General features: G+C 39.9%; 1 protein-coding gene across 2 annotated transcripts in view; it reads right to left on the bottom strand.

Moving 5' to 3' along the window:
* The window catches only part of cfap61 (cilia and flagella associated protein 61), a 227,752-nt gene that overhangs the window by 58,407 nt on the left and 154,272 nt on the right, over nt 1-15,073 (bottom strand). For both annotated transcript variants that reach the window (XM_067989400.1, XM_067989401.1), the window contains 2 exons: nt 5,079-5,406; nt 1,687-1,778 (listed from right to left, as the gene is read on the bottom strand). In XM_067989400.1, the coding sequence (XP_067845501.1) occupies nt 1,687-1,778; nt 5,079-5,406 (420 nt within the window). The remainder of the gene's footprint in view (nt 1-1,686; nt 1,779-5,078; nt 5,407-15,073) is intronic.

The following is a 15,073-nucleotide window of genomic DNA, read 5'->3' as shown; positions in this document are numbered from 1 at the left end:
TACTGAAACTTGGAAAATAAGGCCCAACTTACAAATAATATCCCACTAATAACAACTGATTTTGATTAATTCAATGTACATTAATATTTTAGTATTACTGTAATACCATAATATTACTGCACTGTATATTTGGACATGTATTATTGCAGCGTTTTGTTAAAATATACATTCTTTATTTATAGACTCTGCTATAGCAGGGACAAGTAATTTGAGTGGAAATGTGTCTGATTAACAGCATTTTACTAAATTTAAGCTGCAATAGAAAAATGAATTAATTACACATAGCATAATTTTTGCAGTGTAATAGACATCTTGTTAGTGCAACAGATTTTTTATGGCAATAATTGCATTAAATATATGTGCATGTATAGCAAAAAAAAGGATTCATCTTACAGGAAAAGTACAAATAAATATAACTTAGGCCATAGGAATCAATGCAATTAGCAGATATTCATTTATCAAACATTTACAAAAGTGGAACTGGCTATTACAAAATGGCAGATGCTCATCTTTATGGGAATGGAAATACAACGTGAACAGTATTTGAGAGTGCTAAAGGTGATGAACCTTATGGCTGTGAGAGATCAGTTTCACATGATCAAGTCAATTAGCATCATTAAAAAATGTTAGATCTCTCTGCAGCAGCAAATTATGCTTGCTGTAAAATGGTGTTAGAAATTATTTGGTTGAGTATCAAAGGCTGTCTTCTTAATAAACCTCCCAATATAATGGCACGGCATCATTAGATTCAACAAAATACGATTAGAATTTCTGGATGACATTTCATGCTGTTTTTGGCTAAGCCGACTTCCTTACTGGATAATTTTAACCACCAATGTGCCATTAAATATGTTGGCTAGTTAGTGCCAACAATTGAAGACGTGACCTTAGTAGGATTTCTGTAACCTGCAGAAGATTACGACAATGTAAAACAAAAATCTTTACATTTATTCAAAGAATGTTAAATAAATGTGAGGTTTACTTTTTCCCCATTTGTAAAATGATACTAGCAGATCTCCCATTGCGCTGCTTAACCTCCATGTCAGAGGTTACATTGTTGTTATAAATCTTGCTCGCGCACTCATACACTCAAAAATTGGCATAGGAGTCACCCAGTCTGATTATAACTACTTTTATTCCACCATAGTGGTGGTTTCATTATAGTTTTTTTTGAGTTATCTCTCAGAAACAAATAAAAGAAATGTAGCTGTTCTAACCATTTAAAATGCATAACAAATGAAACAGTGCCAAAACTTCATATATACTTTTTAATCTATCAATACATATTTTATTGGATCTCTTGTGGCATTGCTCATGATGAGTCAGAAGATACGTTCCTTTATTTCCATTAACACAATATATTATCAAAGTGACCGTAAAAGAAACATATAAAGGATATGGAAAAAGGGCAGGATAATGGAACCAAGTGCATAGCTCTTTCAGAGAGCTGGCATAGGTGCAATGGGTTGAATGGCTTCTGTGCTGTAAAACTATGATTCTGCAAATGTTCTTTGTATGGCTATGTATTCAGTTGGATCAGAAATAAAAATGTCAGGTGGAACCACTTTGAACATAAATTAAATAATCCCTAGATAATTTTATGTAACATTTCCACATGTTTAAGTGTTGGCTGGCTGTGTTTTGTAGTCAACAAATTGATGTCCCATTGTGGTAGCTAATACTTACATATTCAGGTTGTGTCTTCTGTGTGTCCAGACAGTTCATGATCCCTGGCTTAGAAATATGTAGGTAATAGTAGCCTCCTGGTAGAATGCATTCTGTGTTAAAATAAGCACACATAGAAGACACTAATTTTCACATTTTATGTAATAAGAAAATGAAAATAGAAGACTTCAATATTTCAATCACTATGATTAACATTTTTTAGTAAAAAAGTATTAACAGTGATTCAAACAAATGTGCAGTGGTAATGGTTGGATATGGGTTTGAATTCCTATTCTCAATAGCATCATTGCGGCAGCCCAGGCATGGGGCTGGGTAGGGGGTATATATTAGCTGAACAGATCCAGGCAATTCCCCAAAGAGAGAGGAAAAATTGGAGAGAGACTTGTCCCAAGATAGCATTGAGGCACTTCCCAGCTGCTGTCTCAGCCCAAATCTGCAGAGGCCTGGAGCAAGTCATCCACCTGTCCTCTTGGCTACAGTTGGCATGTGATCCACAGTGACTAGAAAAGAAATAAAGGGAGAAACTCATCTTCGAATAATAAAACTGTCAAAGGACAAATGCTACAGAAAAAGTATGATTCTTTTTAATTTTTGGTATATGTAGTGGAAAATGGAGAATTATTTTTAAAGGGAATTAATTTTACAATTCTGTCGCTTCTTCCCTGCTGGGTGCTACCAGCAGGATCACAGCTGTCATGGTGCTTCTGTGAATATGCTCCATACTGGAACTGGAAGTAGTCACAGAGCTGGAAAAAATGCACTTTTGTTTAATTTGCATTAAAAAAATATTCAGAATTCTTTACTGAATTATGATGAAAAATATAATTTAAAAAACCTATAATTTCAAGAGCTGCACTTAATGCGAGGACTGCATATTGTTGTGTTTATCTAATGAATGCACACTTCAATGATGAAATTACATTGTGTGTGAAGCAGGTACTTTTGGAAAAGTGTATTATCCGTAGAATTAAAGATGTGTAGGAGGGAGTTATAAGGCAACAGCAAAACAGACTTCAAATGTCATCATAAACCACAGTTGAGCTTGAGTAGTTTATACATAAATTGTCTGAATCTTCAGATGGATGCCCTTAGAAGTAATCAATTATTGTTTTTATAATCCATAAAAATTGAAATCGTAGTAGTAAAACTTTATCATTTCTAGTATCATACGGTTCCAATTTTGTGTAACAATGAGTACATAATAAGTCTGACTTAACAGGTTACTTGTCATCTTGTACCACATGTTGGATAGATATTTTGTGCAAGACTTTAACGTTTCCAAATTCATATGCAGAAGTACAATTTGCTGAAGCAAATAGTTTGCAATTTGTGTCAAATTAGATTGGTTTTGAAGTGCATATTTAAAAAACATGTATAATAGAGGTATTCTATGAAAATAACATTTTAAAAACTGATTTATTAAGGTCATACAGGAGAGATAAATTGTGCTATTATCTTGTTGATTATTTGGTTCCTACCACAGGAACAAAAATCTAAAATAAACTTATATTACACTTTTTCCCAACTCTCCTCTAAAACATAATTAGGACTATTAAGGAGTACAATTTGACATTTATAATAACTTCATTTGAAAATATTTCTTCCACCCAGGGATGATAGCAGTGATTGCATCAAATACAATAAATGGAAGGAAGATACTGTTAGTTGCAGGTGATTACTGAGGAAGTTAAGGGCCTGTTATGTTATAGGTACTAGTCTCAGAACTCTAATTCTATGGAGGCAAATGGAGCCGACTGATCCAAGTTACACTACCAGCTTCTGCTCTGCTCTCTATAAAATACGGCAGAGCTCTGCATATTCATGTTTTTACTAACTGGCCTCTGAATGCCAGATACATTTTTAATGTTAGGAGAGCTGACATTAAAAAAGGTTGAAGGCAGAAAAATGAGGCTTGATGCTAATAAGAGCTATGTAGTCTACGTGGCATAACCATTTCATTTGTAGTGATATTACACCAATTCTGTTTCCTTTTTAACTAGGGCTTAACTGCACCAATTTCAAATTTGAATCACTAGGCTCAGCAAACATATGCAATGACAATTTTAATATGTAATCCTATTTAAAGATGTTGAGCATGTATTAGAAATGGGGCATGGAAAGGAGCAAGATTATTGATGGATAGGTGATGGAGAAAAGCTTGTGTGACTGGAAAAGGATGTTAATGAGATGTTACATTGAGTGAGATGACCAGACTGTGGCATGTTAACTACAAAACTGCCATAGTAATTGCATTTCCAGCAACCAGCTTGAAGTGTTAACTAGTGCCATGATTATAGATTAATATGAAGTAAGCACTTTAATTACTACTGTCCAGGTCACAATGCAATATATTTGGTGAGATTTTCCAACTGATTGTAAACATTTAATTGGGAACAGTGTTCTTTTTTCACCTGGTAGCAGCTATTAAAATCATCAGTTTTGCCATTTCCCCTCTCATAAGCACAACTGGTAAGGCAAGGCACAGAAAAGGTATCAGGAATGTCCAAAATGGGGTAATTTGGCATTAATAAAAACCTGCCACTTGATTTTGCCCTCATTTTGGTATAACTGTTTGCCAATCGATCAAGATAAATTAGAAAGTTGTCTTATCACCATCATTCAGTGGATTACAGCCTTTTTGGAATTTTCTCTCAGCTGATATAGCAACGTATTCTAGTCCCAAAATATTCTTAAGTAAATATCACATAATTTTAGGAAATCTGAAAACCTACTACCAGTAGATTACAGATTAAATTATAGATTTTTTGCTGGTACTAATCATAGTATCTTACTTATTGCTCAAAGTGGATAAAAATTGCAGCTGATTTTTATGCTTACAATTTTAAATGTATTTTTCCCTTCCATTAGGTTCTCCGCTCCATGATTTATTCCTTGGCCTTGAGAAAAGATAGGTCACTAGGCCCAGACCTCTGCCAATAGTGTTGTTGCGCCACCTTCTAGGAGTAATGAAGGAATGGCCTGAGAAGACAAATCTGCCTGATTTGCTCTTTCTCTGTGGAGAAGGACGTAGGCTCCACTTTGCACCTGGCACAATGCTACCACTATGGTAAGTCTGTGACACATATCTTGAATACAAACCCTTTTCAGTACTCCATGCTTCTAAGTAACATTTTTTTTTAGTAAGAGGGTGATAGAATTGTGCAACAGATTACCAGCAGTGGTGGTGGAACAGAAAGCTATGGTAGGATTTTTAAAAAGACCAGGCATTAGGGCAATTAGTTCTAAAATCGCAGTATGGAAACTGATGGGTGCTTTGGAAGAGTTGGCTGCATGGTTTTCTTCTGCCCAAAACATTATTATATTACAAATGATTTACAACAACTCAGAAGTCACGGACAGAAGCAAAGATCATAAGTATTTCAGCCACATACCTTTGACTTTACTTTCAGTGTACATGGGAATAAGTTGATCTAGCTCTGCTGGCGGCTCAGTCACTTGTTCCAGAGTTGGGTCAAACAGATGTAGCATGATTGCAGCCAGCTGAAATCCAACTTCTTTCGAATTAAAATTTGCATGAGACCACTCGTCAGCATAGTAACGACGGGAAAATTTGGTAAGCGGTCCTGCAGCTCTGACTGTTATATCATTGGTATGGAAGTTGGAATCAATTACTAGTTTTCCATCAAAGACAAGGCATGCCTTATTTATGGCGCTGAATGCATCATAATCCACTTTCTTCTTGTCAAAGTTAAAGAAAGCCTGAAAAAGCAAAAAACATTTTCACAGACACTCCCCCTTATTTGTAATAATCGAGAGCCCCGATTTTAACCTAACGCACCCGGCGAGAATGGGGTGCGTTCAGGTCAGACGCCTGATTTACACCCCGCTCAAAATTTGGCTCCATTGAAAATCATTCCGGGGTGAAAATCAGAATCCCCTCAGCAGATTAGTGGCAAAGCGATGCCATAAGATCGTATGGTTGCATGTATGAATGCCAACAACTGCCAGATAAACCAATAAAAAATAATAATTTCCTTTATAATATACCAAATATGCAATGTACTCACTAGATCACCAAAAATTCAATATCACACCCACTGGACTATTACTTATTTTCAACGGCTTGTGCTATGGATTGGTAAGGTGTGGTTTCCATCTGCAATTTTCACATATGACCAATTTTCCTGTCTTAACTGTGCCACCATAAGAGAGCTGCTAAGCATTGGAAGATAGGAATAGGAGAAGGCCATTTAGCCACTTGATCCTGTTCCGCCATTCATGGCTGATCTGTGCATCAACTACATTTACCCTCCTTTGCTCCATATCCTTCGATACTCTTACCTAACAAAAATCTATTGATCTCAGTCTTGAAAATTTCAATTGACCCAGCATCCACAGCCTTTTTGGAGAGAGAGCTCCAGATTTCCACTACCCTTGGTGTGAAAAAGTGCTTCCTGATTTCACTCCTAAATGGCCGAGCTTTAATGTTAAATTATGCCCCTTTGATCTGCATTCCCCCACTTGAGGAAATAGTTTCTCTGAATCTACCTTATCAAATCCCTTTCATTTTAAAGACCTCAATTAAATCACTCCTCAACCTTCTAATTGAGGGTAATACAAACCAAGTTCATGCAATCTGGCCTCATAATTTAACCCTTTAAGCCCTGGTATCATTCTATTGAATCTGCGCTGTATCCCCTTCAAGGCCAATATATCTTTCCTGAGGTACAGTGCCCAAAACTCATCGCAGTACTCCAGATGGGGTCTGACCAAAGCTCTGTACAACTAAAGCATCACTTCCTCACTTTTGTATTCCAACCCCCTTGAGAAAAAGGCCAGCATGCATTAGACTTTTTGATTACTTTTTATACCTGCGCACTAGCTTTTAGTGATTTGCACATGGACATCTAAATCCCTTTGCTCCTCCACAGCTCTTAGTTTCTCATCATTAAGAAAATATTCTGATTTGTCCTTCTCGGATCCAAAGTGGATCACACTTCCCTACATTGAACTCTAACTACCACTCACTTAGTCTCTATGCCCCTTTGTAACTTGCTGCTATCATCTACACAACTTACTTTGCCTCCTAACTTAGTGTCATCTGCAAACTTGCAGACCTGGGGAATACGTTACATCCCAACAATCACAGAATGTTCTCTTTATCATTGGAACCGGTTCTGGGGAAGGTGGGACCTGTACAAGCGGGACGGGTTACACCCGAGCAGGACCGGGACCAATGTCCTCGCGGGGGTGTTTGCTAGTGCTGTTGGGGAAGGTTTAAACTAGAGTGGCAGGGGGATGGGAACCTGAGCGGGGAGTCAGAAGGGAATAAAATTGAGAGCAGCAAGAGAGGGGAAGACCCAGGGGAAATCTACAATACAAATAGTACAAACAGTTATTCAAGAACAAGTGAGAGGGAAAAGAGTAGAGCAGCGGAAAGAAAGTGTACTTCAGGCACGACAGATAAAATAAAAACTAGAAGGCGTAAGGCGATTAACCCAGCATCAAAGCTGTGGCAGGGGGTTGGGAACCTGAGCAGGGAGACAGAGGAAAGCGTGTCAGGAAGGGACAGAAGGTATGGAGTAAAAGGTAAAGTGTCAAAAAAGGAAAAAGCAGGAACTAAGTGTCACAAAACATATTTGAAAGTTCTTTATCTGAATGCACGCAGCATTCGTAACAAAATGGACGAGTTAACAGCACAAATAACTACGTATGGGTATGATCTTGTGGCCATTACAGAAACATGGCTGCAGAGTGACAATGACTGGGAATTAAATATGCCAGGGTATTTAACAATCAGGAAGGACAGGCAGGAAGGAAGGGGAGGTGGGGTGGCTATGTTAATAAAGGAAGGAATCACTGTAATACAGAGAAATGATATTGGGACAAAGGATCAGGATAATGAAGCAATTTGGGTAGAGATAAGGAATAATAAGGGGAAAGAAACACTAGTGGGCGTAGTATATAGGCCTCCTAATAGTTGCAACTCTGCTGGAAGAAGTATTAATCAGGAAATAGTCCAGGCATGTAATAAGGGAACAGCTATAATTATGGGGGATTTTAACTATCATATTAACTGGACAAATCAAATAGGGCAGGGCAGCCTTGAGGAAGAGTTTATTGAGTGTATTAGGGATGGATTTCTTGAGCAGTATGTAACTTATCCTACAAGGGGGCAAGCAACCTTGGACCTGGCCCTGTGTAATGAGCCAGGATTAATTAATAATGTCCTAGTTAAGGATCCCCTTGGAATGAGTGACCATAACATGGTTACATTCCATATCCAATTAGAGGGTGAGCAGGTTGGTTCTCAAACAAGCGTACTGAGCTTGAATAAAGGAGACTATGATGGTATGAGAGCGGAATTGAATAAAGTGGGCTAGGAAAATAGATTAAAGGGTAAGACGGTACATGAGCAGTGGTGTTCATTCAAGGAGTTATTTTACAACATTCAAAAAATATATATTCCACTGAGGAAAAAAGGGTGTAAAAGAAATGACAGCCATCCGTGGCTAAGTAAAGAAATTAAGGATAGTATCCGACTAAGAACAAGGACATATAAGGTAGCCAAACTTAGTGGGAGGATAGAACATTGGGAAGTCTTCAAAAGACAGCAAAAAGTAACTAAAGGATTGATTAAGAAAGGGAAGACAGATTATGAAAATAAACTAGCAAAAAATATAAAAACAGATAGCAAGAGTTTCTATAGTTATATAAAAAGAAAAAGGGTGGCTAAGGCAAACGTAGGTCCCTTAGAGGATGAGACCGGGAAATTAATGGTGGGAAACATGGAGATGGCAAAAATGCTGAACAAATATTTTGTTTCAGTCTTTACGGTAGAGGACACTAAGAATATCCCAACACTGGACAAACAGGGGGCTCTAGGGGGGGAGGAGCTAAATACGATTAAAATCACTAAGGAATTGGTACTCAGTAAATTAATGGGACTCAAGGCGGATAAATCCCCTGGACCTGATGGCTTACATCCTAGGGTCTTGAGGGAAGTGGCAGTAGGGATTGTGGATGCTTTGGTAATAATTTTCCAAAATTCTCTGGACTTGGCAAAGGTCCCGGAAGATTGGAAAACTGCTAATGTGACACCCTTATTTAAAAAGGGTAGTAGGCAGAAGGCTGGAAATTATAGACCAGTTAGCCTAACATCTGTGGTGGGTAAAATTTTGGAGTCTATTATTAAGGAGACGGTAGCGGAACATTTGGATAAACATAATTTAATAGGACAAAGTCAGCATGGCTTTATGAAGGGGAAGTGATGTCTGACAAATTTGCTTGAGTTCTTTGAGGACATAACGTACAGGGTGGATAAAGGGGAACCAGTGGACGTAGTGTATTTAGACTTCCAGAAGGCATTCGACAAGGTGCCACATAAAAGATTATTGCTCAAGATAAAGAATCACTGGATTGGGGGTAATATTCTGGCATGGGTGGAGGATTGGTTATCTAACAAGAAGCAGAGAGTTGGGATAAATGGTTCATTCTCGGACTGGCAACCAGTAGCCAGTGGTGTTCCTCAGGGGTCGGTGCTGGGTCCCCAACTCTTTACAATCTATATTAACGATTTGGAGGAGGGGACCGAGTGTAACATATCAAAGTTTGCAGATGATACAAAAATGGGAGGGAAAGTGGAGAGTGAGGAGGACATAAAAAACTTACAGGGGGATATAGACAGGCTGGGTGAGTGGGCGGAGATTTGGCAGATGCAATACAATATTGGAAAATGTGCACTTTGGCAGGAAAAATCAGAGCAAGTTATTATCTTAATGGCGAGAAACTGGAAAGCACTGCAGCACAAAGGGATCTGGGGGTCCTAGTGCAAGAAAATCAAAATGTTAGTATGCAGGTACAGCAGGTGATCAGGAAGGCCAACGGAATGTTGGCTTTTATTGCTAGGGGGATAGAATATAAAAACAGGGAGGTATTGTTGCAGTTATATAAGGTATTGGTGAGACCGCACCTGGAATACTGCATACAGTTTTGGTCTCCATACTTAAGAAAAGACATACTTGCTTTCGAGGCAGTACAAAGAAGGTTCACTCGGTTAATCCCGGGGATGAGGGGGCGGACATATGAGGAGAGGTTGAGTAGATTGGGACTCTACTCATTGGAGTTCAGAAGAATGAGAGGCGATCTTATTGAAACATATAAGATTGTGAAGGGGCTTGATCGGGTGGATGCGGTAAGGATGTTCCCAAGGATGGGTGAAACTAGAACTAGGGGGCATAATCTTAGAATAAGGGGCTGCTCTTTCAAAACTGAGATGAGGAGAAACTTCTTCACTTAGAGGGTAGTAGGTCTGTGGAATTTGCTGCCCCAGGAAGCTGTGGAAGCTACATCATTAAATAAATTTAAAACAGAAATAGACAGTTTCCTAGAAGTAAAGGGAATTAGAGGTTATGGGGAGCGGGCAGGAAATTGGACATCAATTTAGATTTGACGTTAGGATCAGATCAGCCATGATCTTATTGAATGGCGGAGCAGGCTCGAGGGGCCGATTGGCCTACTCCTGCTCCTATTTCTTATGTTCTTATGTATCCCTACTCATCCCAACTAATTAGCAACCTATGTCACAAAGTTACCTCCAATTTTGTGCGCTTTCATTTTTGATAATCGCTTGAGCAGAACCTTATCAATGCCTTCCGGAAGTCCATTTAGACTATATCTATAGTCTCTCCCCTATGCTAGTGACCCCCTCAAAAAATTCAAACTAGATTAGTCAGACATGCTCTAGCCTTCACAAATCCACGCTGGCTCTCTTTCATCAGCTCATACTTGTCCAAATGCTCAGTCACTGTCTCTGATGATAGATTCCAGTGATTTCCCGACATTTGACATTAAATTGACAGGTCTGTAGTTTCCTGGTTTCTCCCTCCTTCCCTTCTTAAAAAATGGAGTGATGTTTGCAATTTTCCAATCCAAAGGCACAATTTTTAAATCTTAAAGAAAGCATCTGCAATTTCCTCACCTATTTCTTTTAATACCCTGGGCTGGAAACCATCAGGTCCTGGAGATCTGTATATCTTGTCCCATTATTTTCTCCATTACCATTTTTTAAAACTTATATTAAGTCCAGTAAGTTCCTCCCCTTGATTTACGTTTAGGTTCCCTTGTACCACTGGTATTTTATCCTCTTCCTTTACTGTGAAAATGGATACAAAGTAGTAAATTAATGGGGGTGATTTTAAACCCCAAGAACGGGTGGATTGGTGGCGGGTGGGAGTTGAAAATAATTGTTTTTTGGGTTGCGATTGCATCCCGGCCTTATTTCCAGGTTTAACGTCGGCGTGTAAAAGTACTGTACTGGGAATGCAAAGTCTGAAAATTTTGCGGTTGCAACCCAAAAAAACAACTATTTTCAACTCCCACCCGCCCCAACCCACCTGTTCTTGGGGTTTAAAACCACCCCCAATAAGTCTGCCATTTCCTTATTATCCTTTATAGTTTTGTCTGCATCTGTCTTTAATGGGCTCAGGTTCCCATTTACCACTCTCTTTCTGTTAAGATATTTATAAAAACCTTTGCTGTTAACTTTGATATCCCTTGCAAGTATTTTTTTCAAAATCCCTTTTTTGCACCTTTTATCCCTTTGTTGCTTTTTATAGCATTCTTGTCCGCAGGAATTCCACTTTTTGCCTTTTCTTTTAACTTGATGCTTAACTACACGAGTAGAGCCGTTGCATTTTAGGGGTATGTACTGGTTTTGTATTGTACCAAATACTTATTTGAATACTTCCCACTGTTTGTCTGTAGGTTTACCATTAACAGTTGATTCCAGTTTACTGTGAACAATTCATTTCTCTTTCCTTCAAAGTTTGCCTTACTTAAATTTAAAACCTTGGTTTATGACTCTCCCTTTTCCCTCCAAAACCTGATATCAAATTCAATCATATTATGGTCACTAGTTGCAAGATGTTCTCTTACCGTCAGATGTTAACTAATTCTGGTTCATTACTCATCACTAAATCTAGTATGGCCTGTTCTCTTGTCAGTTCTAAAACATATTGTTCTAGAAAACTGTCCCGAATACATTCTAGAAATTCATTGCCATTGCTAATTGAGCTGTTCTGCTTCTCCCAGTCTATGTGAAAATTAATATCTTCCATTATAACCACCTTATTTTTGCTATATGCTTCCCTGATCTCCATATTTATATATCCCCTAATATATCACTATCATCTGTAGACTACTCCTACTAGAGCCTTGCATCCTTTGCTGTTCCTTAAATCTACCCATTCTCTTATTTCTGCTCTCGCTAGCATGTGGCACTGGGAGTAATCCTGAGATTATTACCTTAGAGGTCCTGCTTTTTAATTTATTCCCCAACTCCCTATATTCTGCTTGCAGGACCTCATCCCTTTTTTTACCGATGTCGTTGGTACCGATATGGACCACGACCTCTGGCTGTTCACCCTCCCCCTTCAGAATGTCCTGCCGCCGCTCCGTGACGTCCTTGACCCTAGCACCAGGGGGGCAACATACCATCCTGAAGTCACGACTGCGGCCACAGAAACGCCTATCTGTTCCCCTTACGATGGAATCCCCTATCACTATTGCTCTCCCATTCTTTTTCCTCCCCTCCTGTGCAGCTGAGTCACTCGTGGTGCCACGGTCTTGGCTCTTGCTGCATTCCCCTGATAAGCCATCTCCCCCAACAATATCCAAAGTGGAATATCTGTTTGAGAGGGAGATGGCCCCAGGGGACTCCTGCTCTACCTGCCTAGTCCTTTTACTCTGCCTGGTGGTCACCCATTTCCTTTCTGCCTGCGTAATCTTTACCTGCGGTGTGACCACCTCACTGAATGCGCCATCCACGATAATCTCAGCATCGTGGATGCTCCACAGTGAATCCACCCGCAGCTCCAGCTCCGAAATGCAGTTAGCCAGTAGCTGCAGCTGGACACACTTTCTGCACACATGGTCGCCTGGGACACCGGTAGTGTCCATGACTTCCCACATAGCGCAGGAGGAGCATATCACGCGTGCGAGCTCTGCTGCCATGACTTGCCTTAGATTAAGCTTGCTAGTTACTCCCTTTAAGGAGTTTACTCCTTCAAATTGCTCATAATTTAGAGAATGTTAACTACACTAGGGACCTTGATTCACTAAAAAAAAACTACTTGAGGAGAAATCAGTGGCAAGCCAGTGGGAGGCACTAAAAAGTGAAATTCTACGGATACGATGCAAACACATCCCCTCAAAGAAAAAAGGTGGCACTGCCAAATTTAGAGCCCCCTGGTTGTCCAGGAGTATACAGGGCAAGATAAAGCAGAAAAAGAAAGCTTATGACTGTCACTGAAAACTAAATACTGCAGAAAGTCTAGAGGAGCATAGAAAGTACAGGGATGACGTAAAAAAGGAAATAAGGAAAGCAAAGAGAGGGCATGAAAAAATATTAGCTAGTAAGATTAAAGAAAACCCAAAGATGTTTTATCAGTACATTAAGAACAAGAGGATAGCTAAGGAAAAGATGGGACCTATCAGGGATGATAAGGATAACTTGTGTGTAGAAGCAGAGGATGTGGGTAGGGTTTTAAATGAATATTTTGTCTCCATATTCACAAAGGAAAGGGATGATCCGGACGTAGTAGTTAAAGAGGAGAGGTGTGAAATATTGGATAAGGTAAACAATACAAGAGAGGAGGTACTAGAGGGACTGGAATCCTTAAGTCACCAGGGCCGGATGGATTGTTTCCTAGGCTATTGAAGGAAGCTAGGGAGGAAATAACAGATGCTCTGAGGATCATTTTCCAAACCTCACTAGATACAGGGGAGGTACCGGAGGACTGGAAGTCTGCAAACGTAGTACCATTATTTAAAAAGGGTATGAGGGAAAGGCCGAACAATTATAGGCCGGTCAGTCTAACCTCGGTGGTGGGCAAACTATTAGAATCAATACTGAGAGATAGGATAAACTGTCACTTGGCAAGGCATGGTTTAATCAGGGATAGTCAGCATGGATTTGTTCAGGGAAGGTCATGCCTTACAAATCTGATTGAATTCTTTGAGGAAGTGACAAGGAGGATTGATGAGGGTAGTGCAGTGGATGTTGTCTACATGGATTTTAGTAAGGCATTTGACAAGGTCCCACATGGCAGGTTGGTCAGAAAGGTAAAAGCCCAAGGGATACAGGGAATGTGGCGAATTGGATCCAAAATTGGCTCAGTAACAGGAAACAAAGGGTAAAAGTCGATGGATGTGTTTGTGAATGGAAATCCATTTCCAGTGGTGTGCCACAGGGCTCAGTGTTGGGTCCCTTGCTGTTTGTGGTACATATTAATGATTTGGACCTGAATGTAGGGGGCATGATTGGCAAATTTGCAGACGACACAAAAATTGGCCGTGTAGTTGATAGTGAAGAGGATAGCTGTAGACTCCAAGAAGATATCAATGCGTTGGTGGAGTGGGCAGAAAAATGGCAAATGGAGTTTAACCCGGAGAAGTGTGAGGTAATGCACTTAGGGAGGGCAAACAGTAAAAGGGAATACGCAGTAAACAGGAATATATTGAGAAGGGTAGAGGAAGTGAGAGACCTTGGAGTGATGTGCACAGGTCCCTGAAGGTGGCAGTACAGGTAGATAAGGTTGTGAAGAAGGCATAAGGAATGTTATCCATTATTAGCCGAGGTATAGAATACAAAAGCAGGGATGTAATGATGGAACTGTATAAAACGCTGGTAAGGCCACAGCTGGAGTATTGTGCGCAGTTATGGTCACCACATTACAGGAAGGACGTAATTGCTCTGGAGAGAGTGCAGAGAAGATTTACAAGAATGTTGCCAGGGCTTGAAAATTGCAGTTACGAGGAGAGATTGGAGAGGCTAGGGTTGTTTTCCTTGGAGCAGAGGAGACTGAGAGGAGACTTGATTGAGGTGTACAAAATTATGAGGGGCCTAGATAGAGTAGACAGGAAGTACCTGTTGCCCCTAGCGGAGAGTTCAAGAACTAGAGGGCATAGATTTAAGCTGATTGGCGGAAGGATTAGAGGGGACATGAGAAAATACTTTTTTACCCAGAGGGTGGTGGGTGTATGGAATTCGCTGCCCGAATTGGTGGTAGAGGCAAGGACCCTCAAGTCTTTTGAAAAGTACCTGGACCTGCACCTAAAATGCTGTAAGCCGCAGGGCTACGGACCTGGTGCTGGAAGGTGGGATTAGAATGGGCACCTGGTTGTTCTTCGAGCTGGCGCGGACACGATGGGCTGAATTGCCTCCTTCTGTGCTGTATCTTTTCTATGGTTCTATGTTTCCACTGCCTGATCACCCTTACTGAAATCCCTTCTTTCTACTGCTGTAATTCGGTCTTTTATTAATATTGCTATTCCCTCTCCTTTTCCAACTTCCCAGTACTTTCTAAAGATTCTAGAGTTTGGAATATTTAGCTTGCAATCATGCCCAGCTTGTACTCAGGTCTCT

This window comes from Heptranchias perlo, chromosome 8 (genome assembly GCF_035084215.1).
Source record: "Heptranchias perlo isolate sHepPer1 chromosome 8, sHepPer1.hap1, whole genome shotgun sequence".
Classification (NCBI taxonomy): domain Eukaryota; kingdom Metazoa; phylum Chordata; class Chondrichthyes; order Hexanchiformes; family Hexanchidae; genus Heptranchias; species Heptranchias perlo.
Note: the sequence above shows the minus strand (reverse complement) of the source record. Positions and strands in the feature narration are given on the sequence as shown.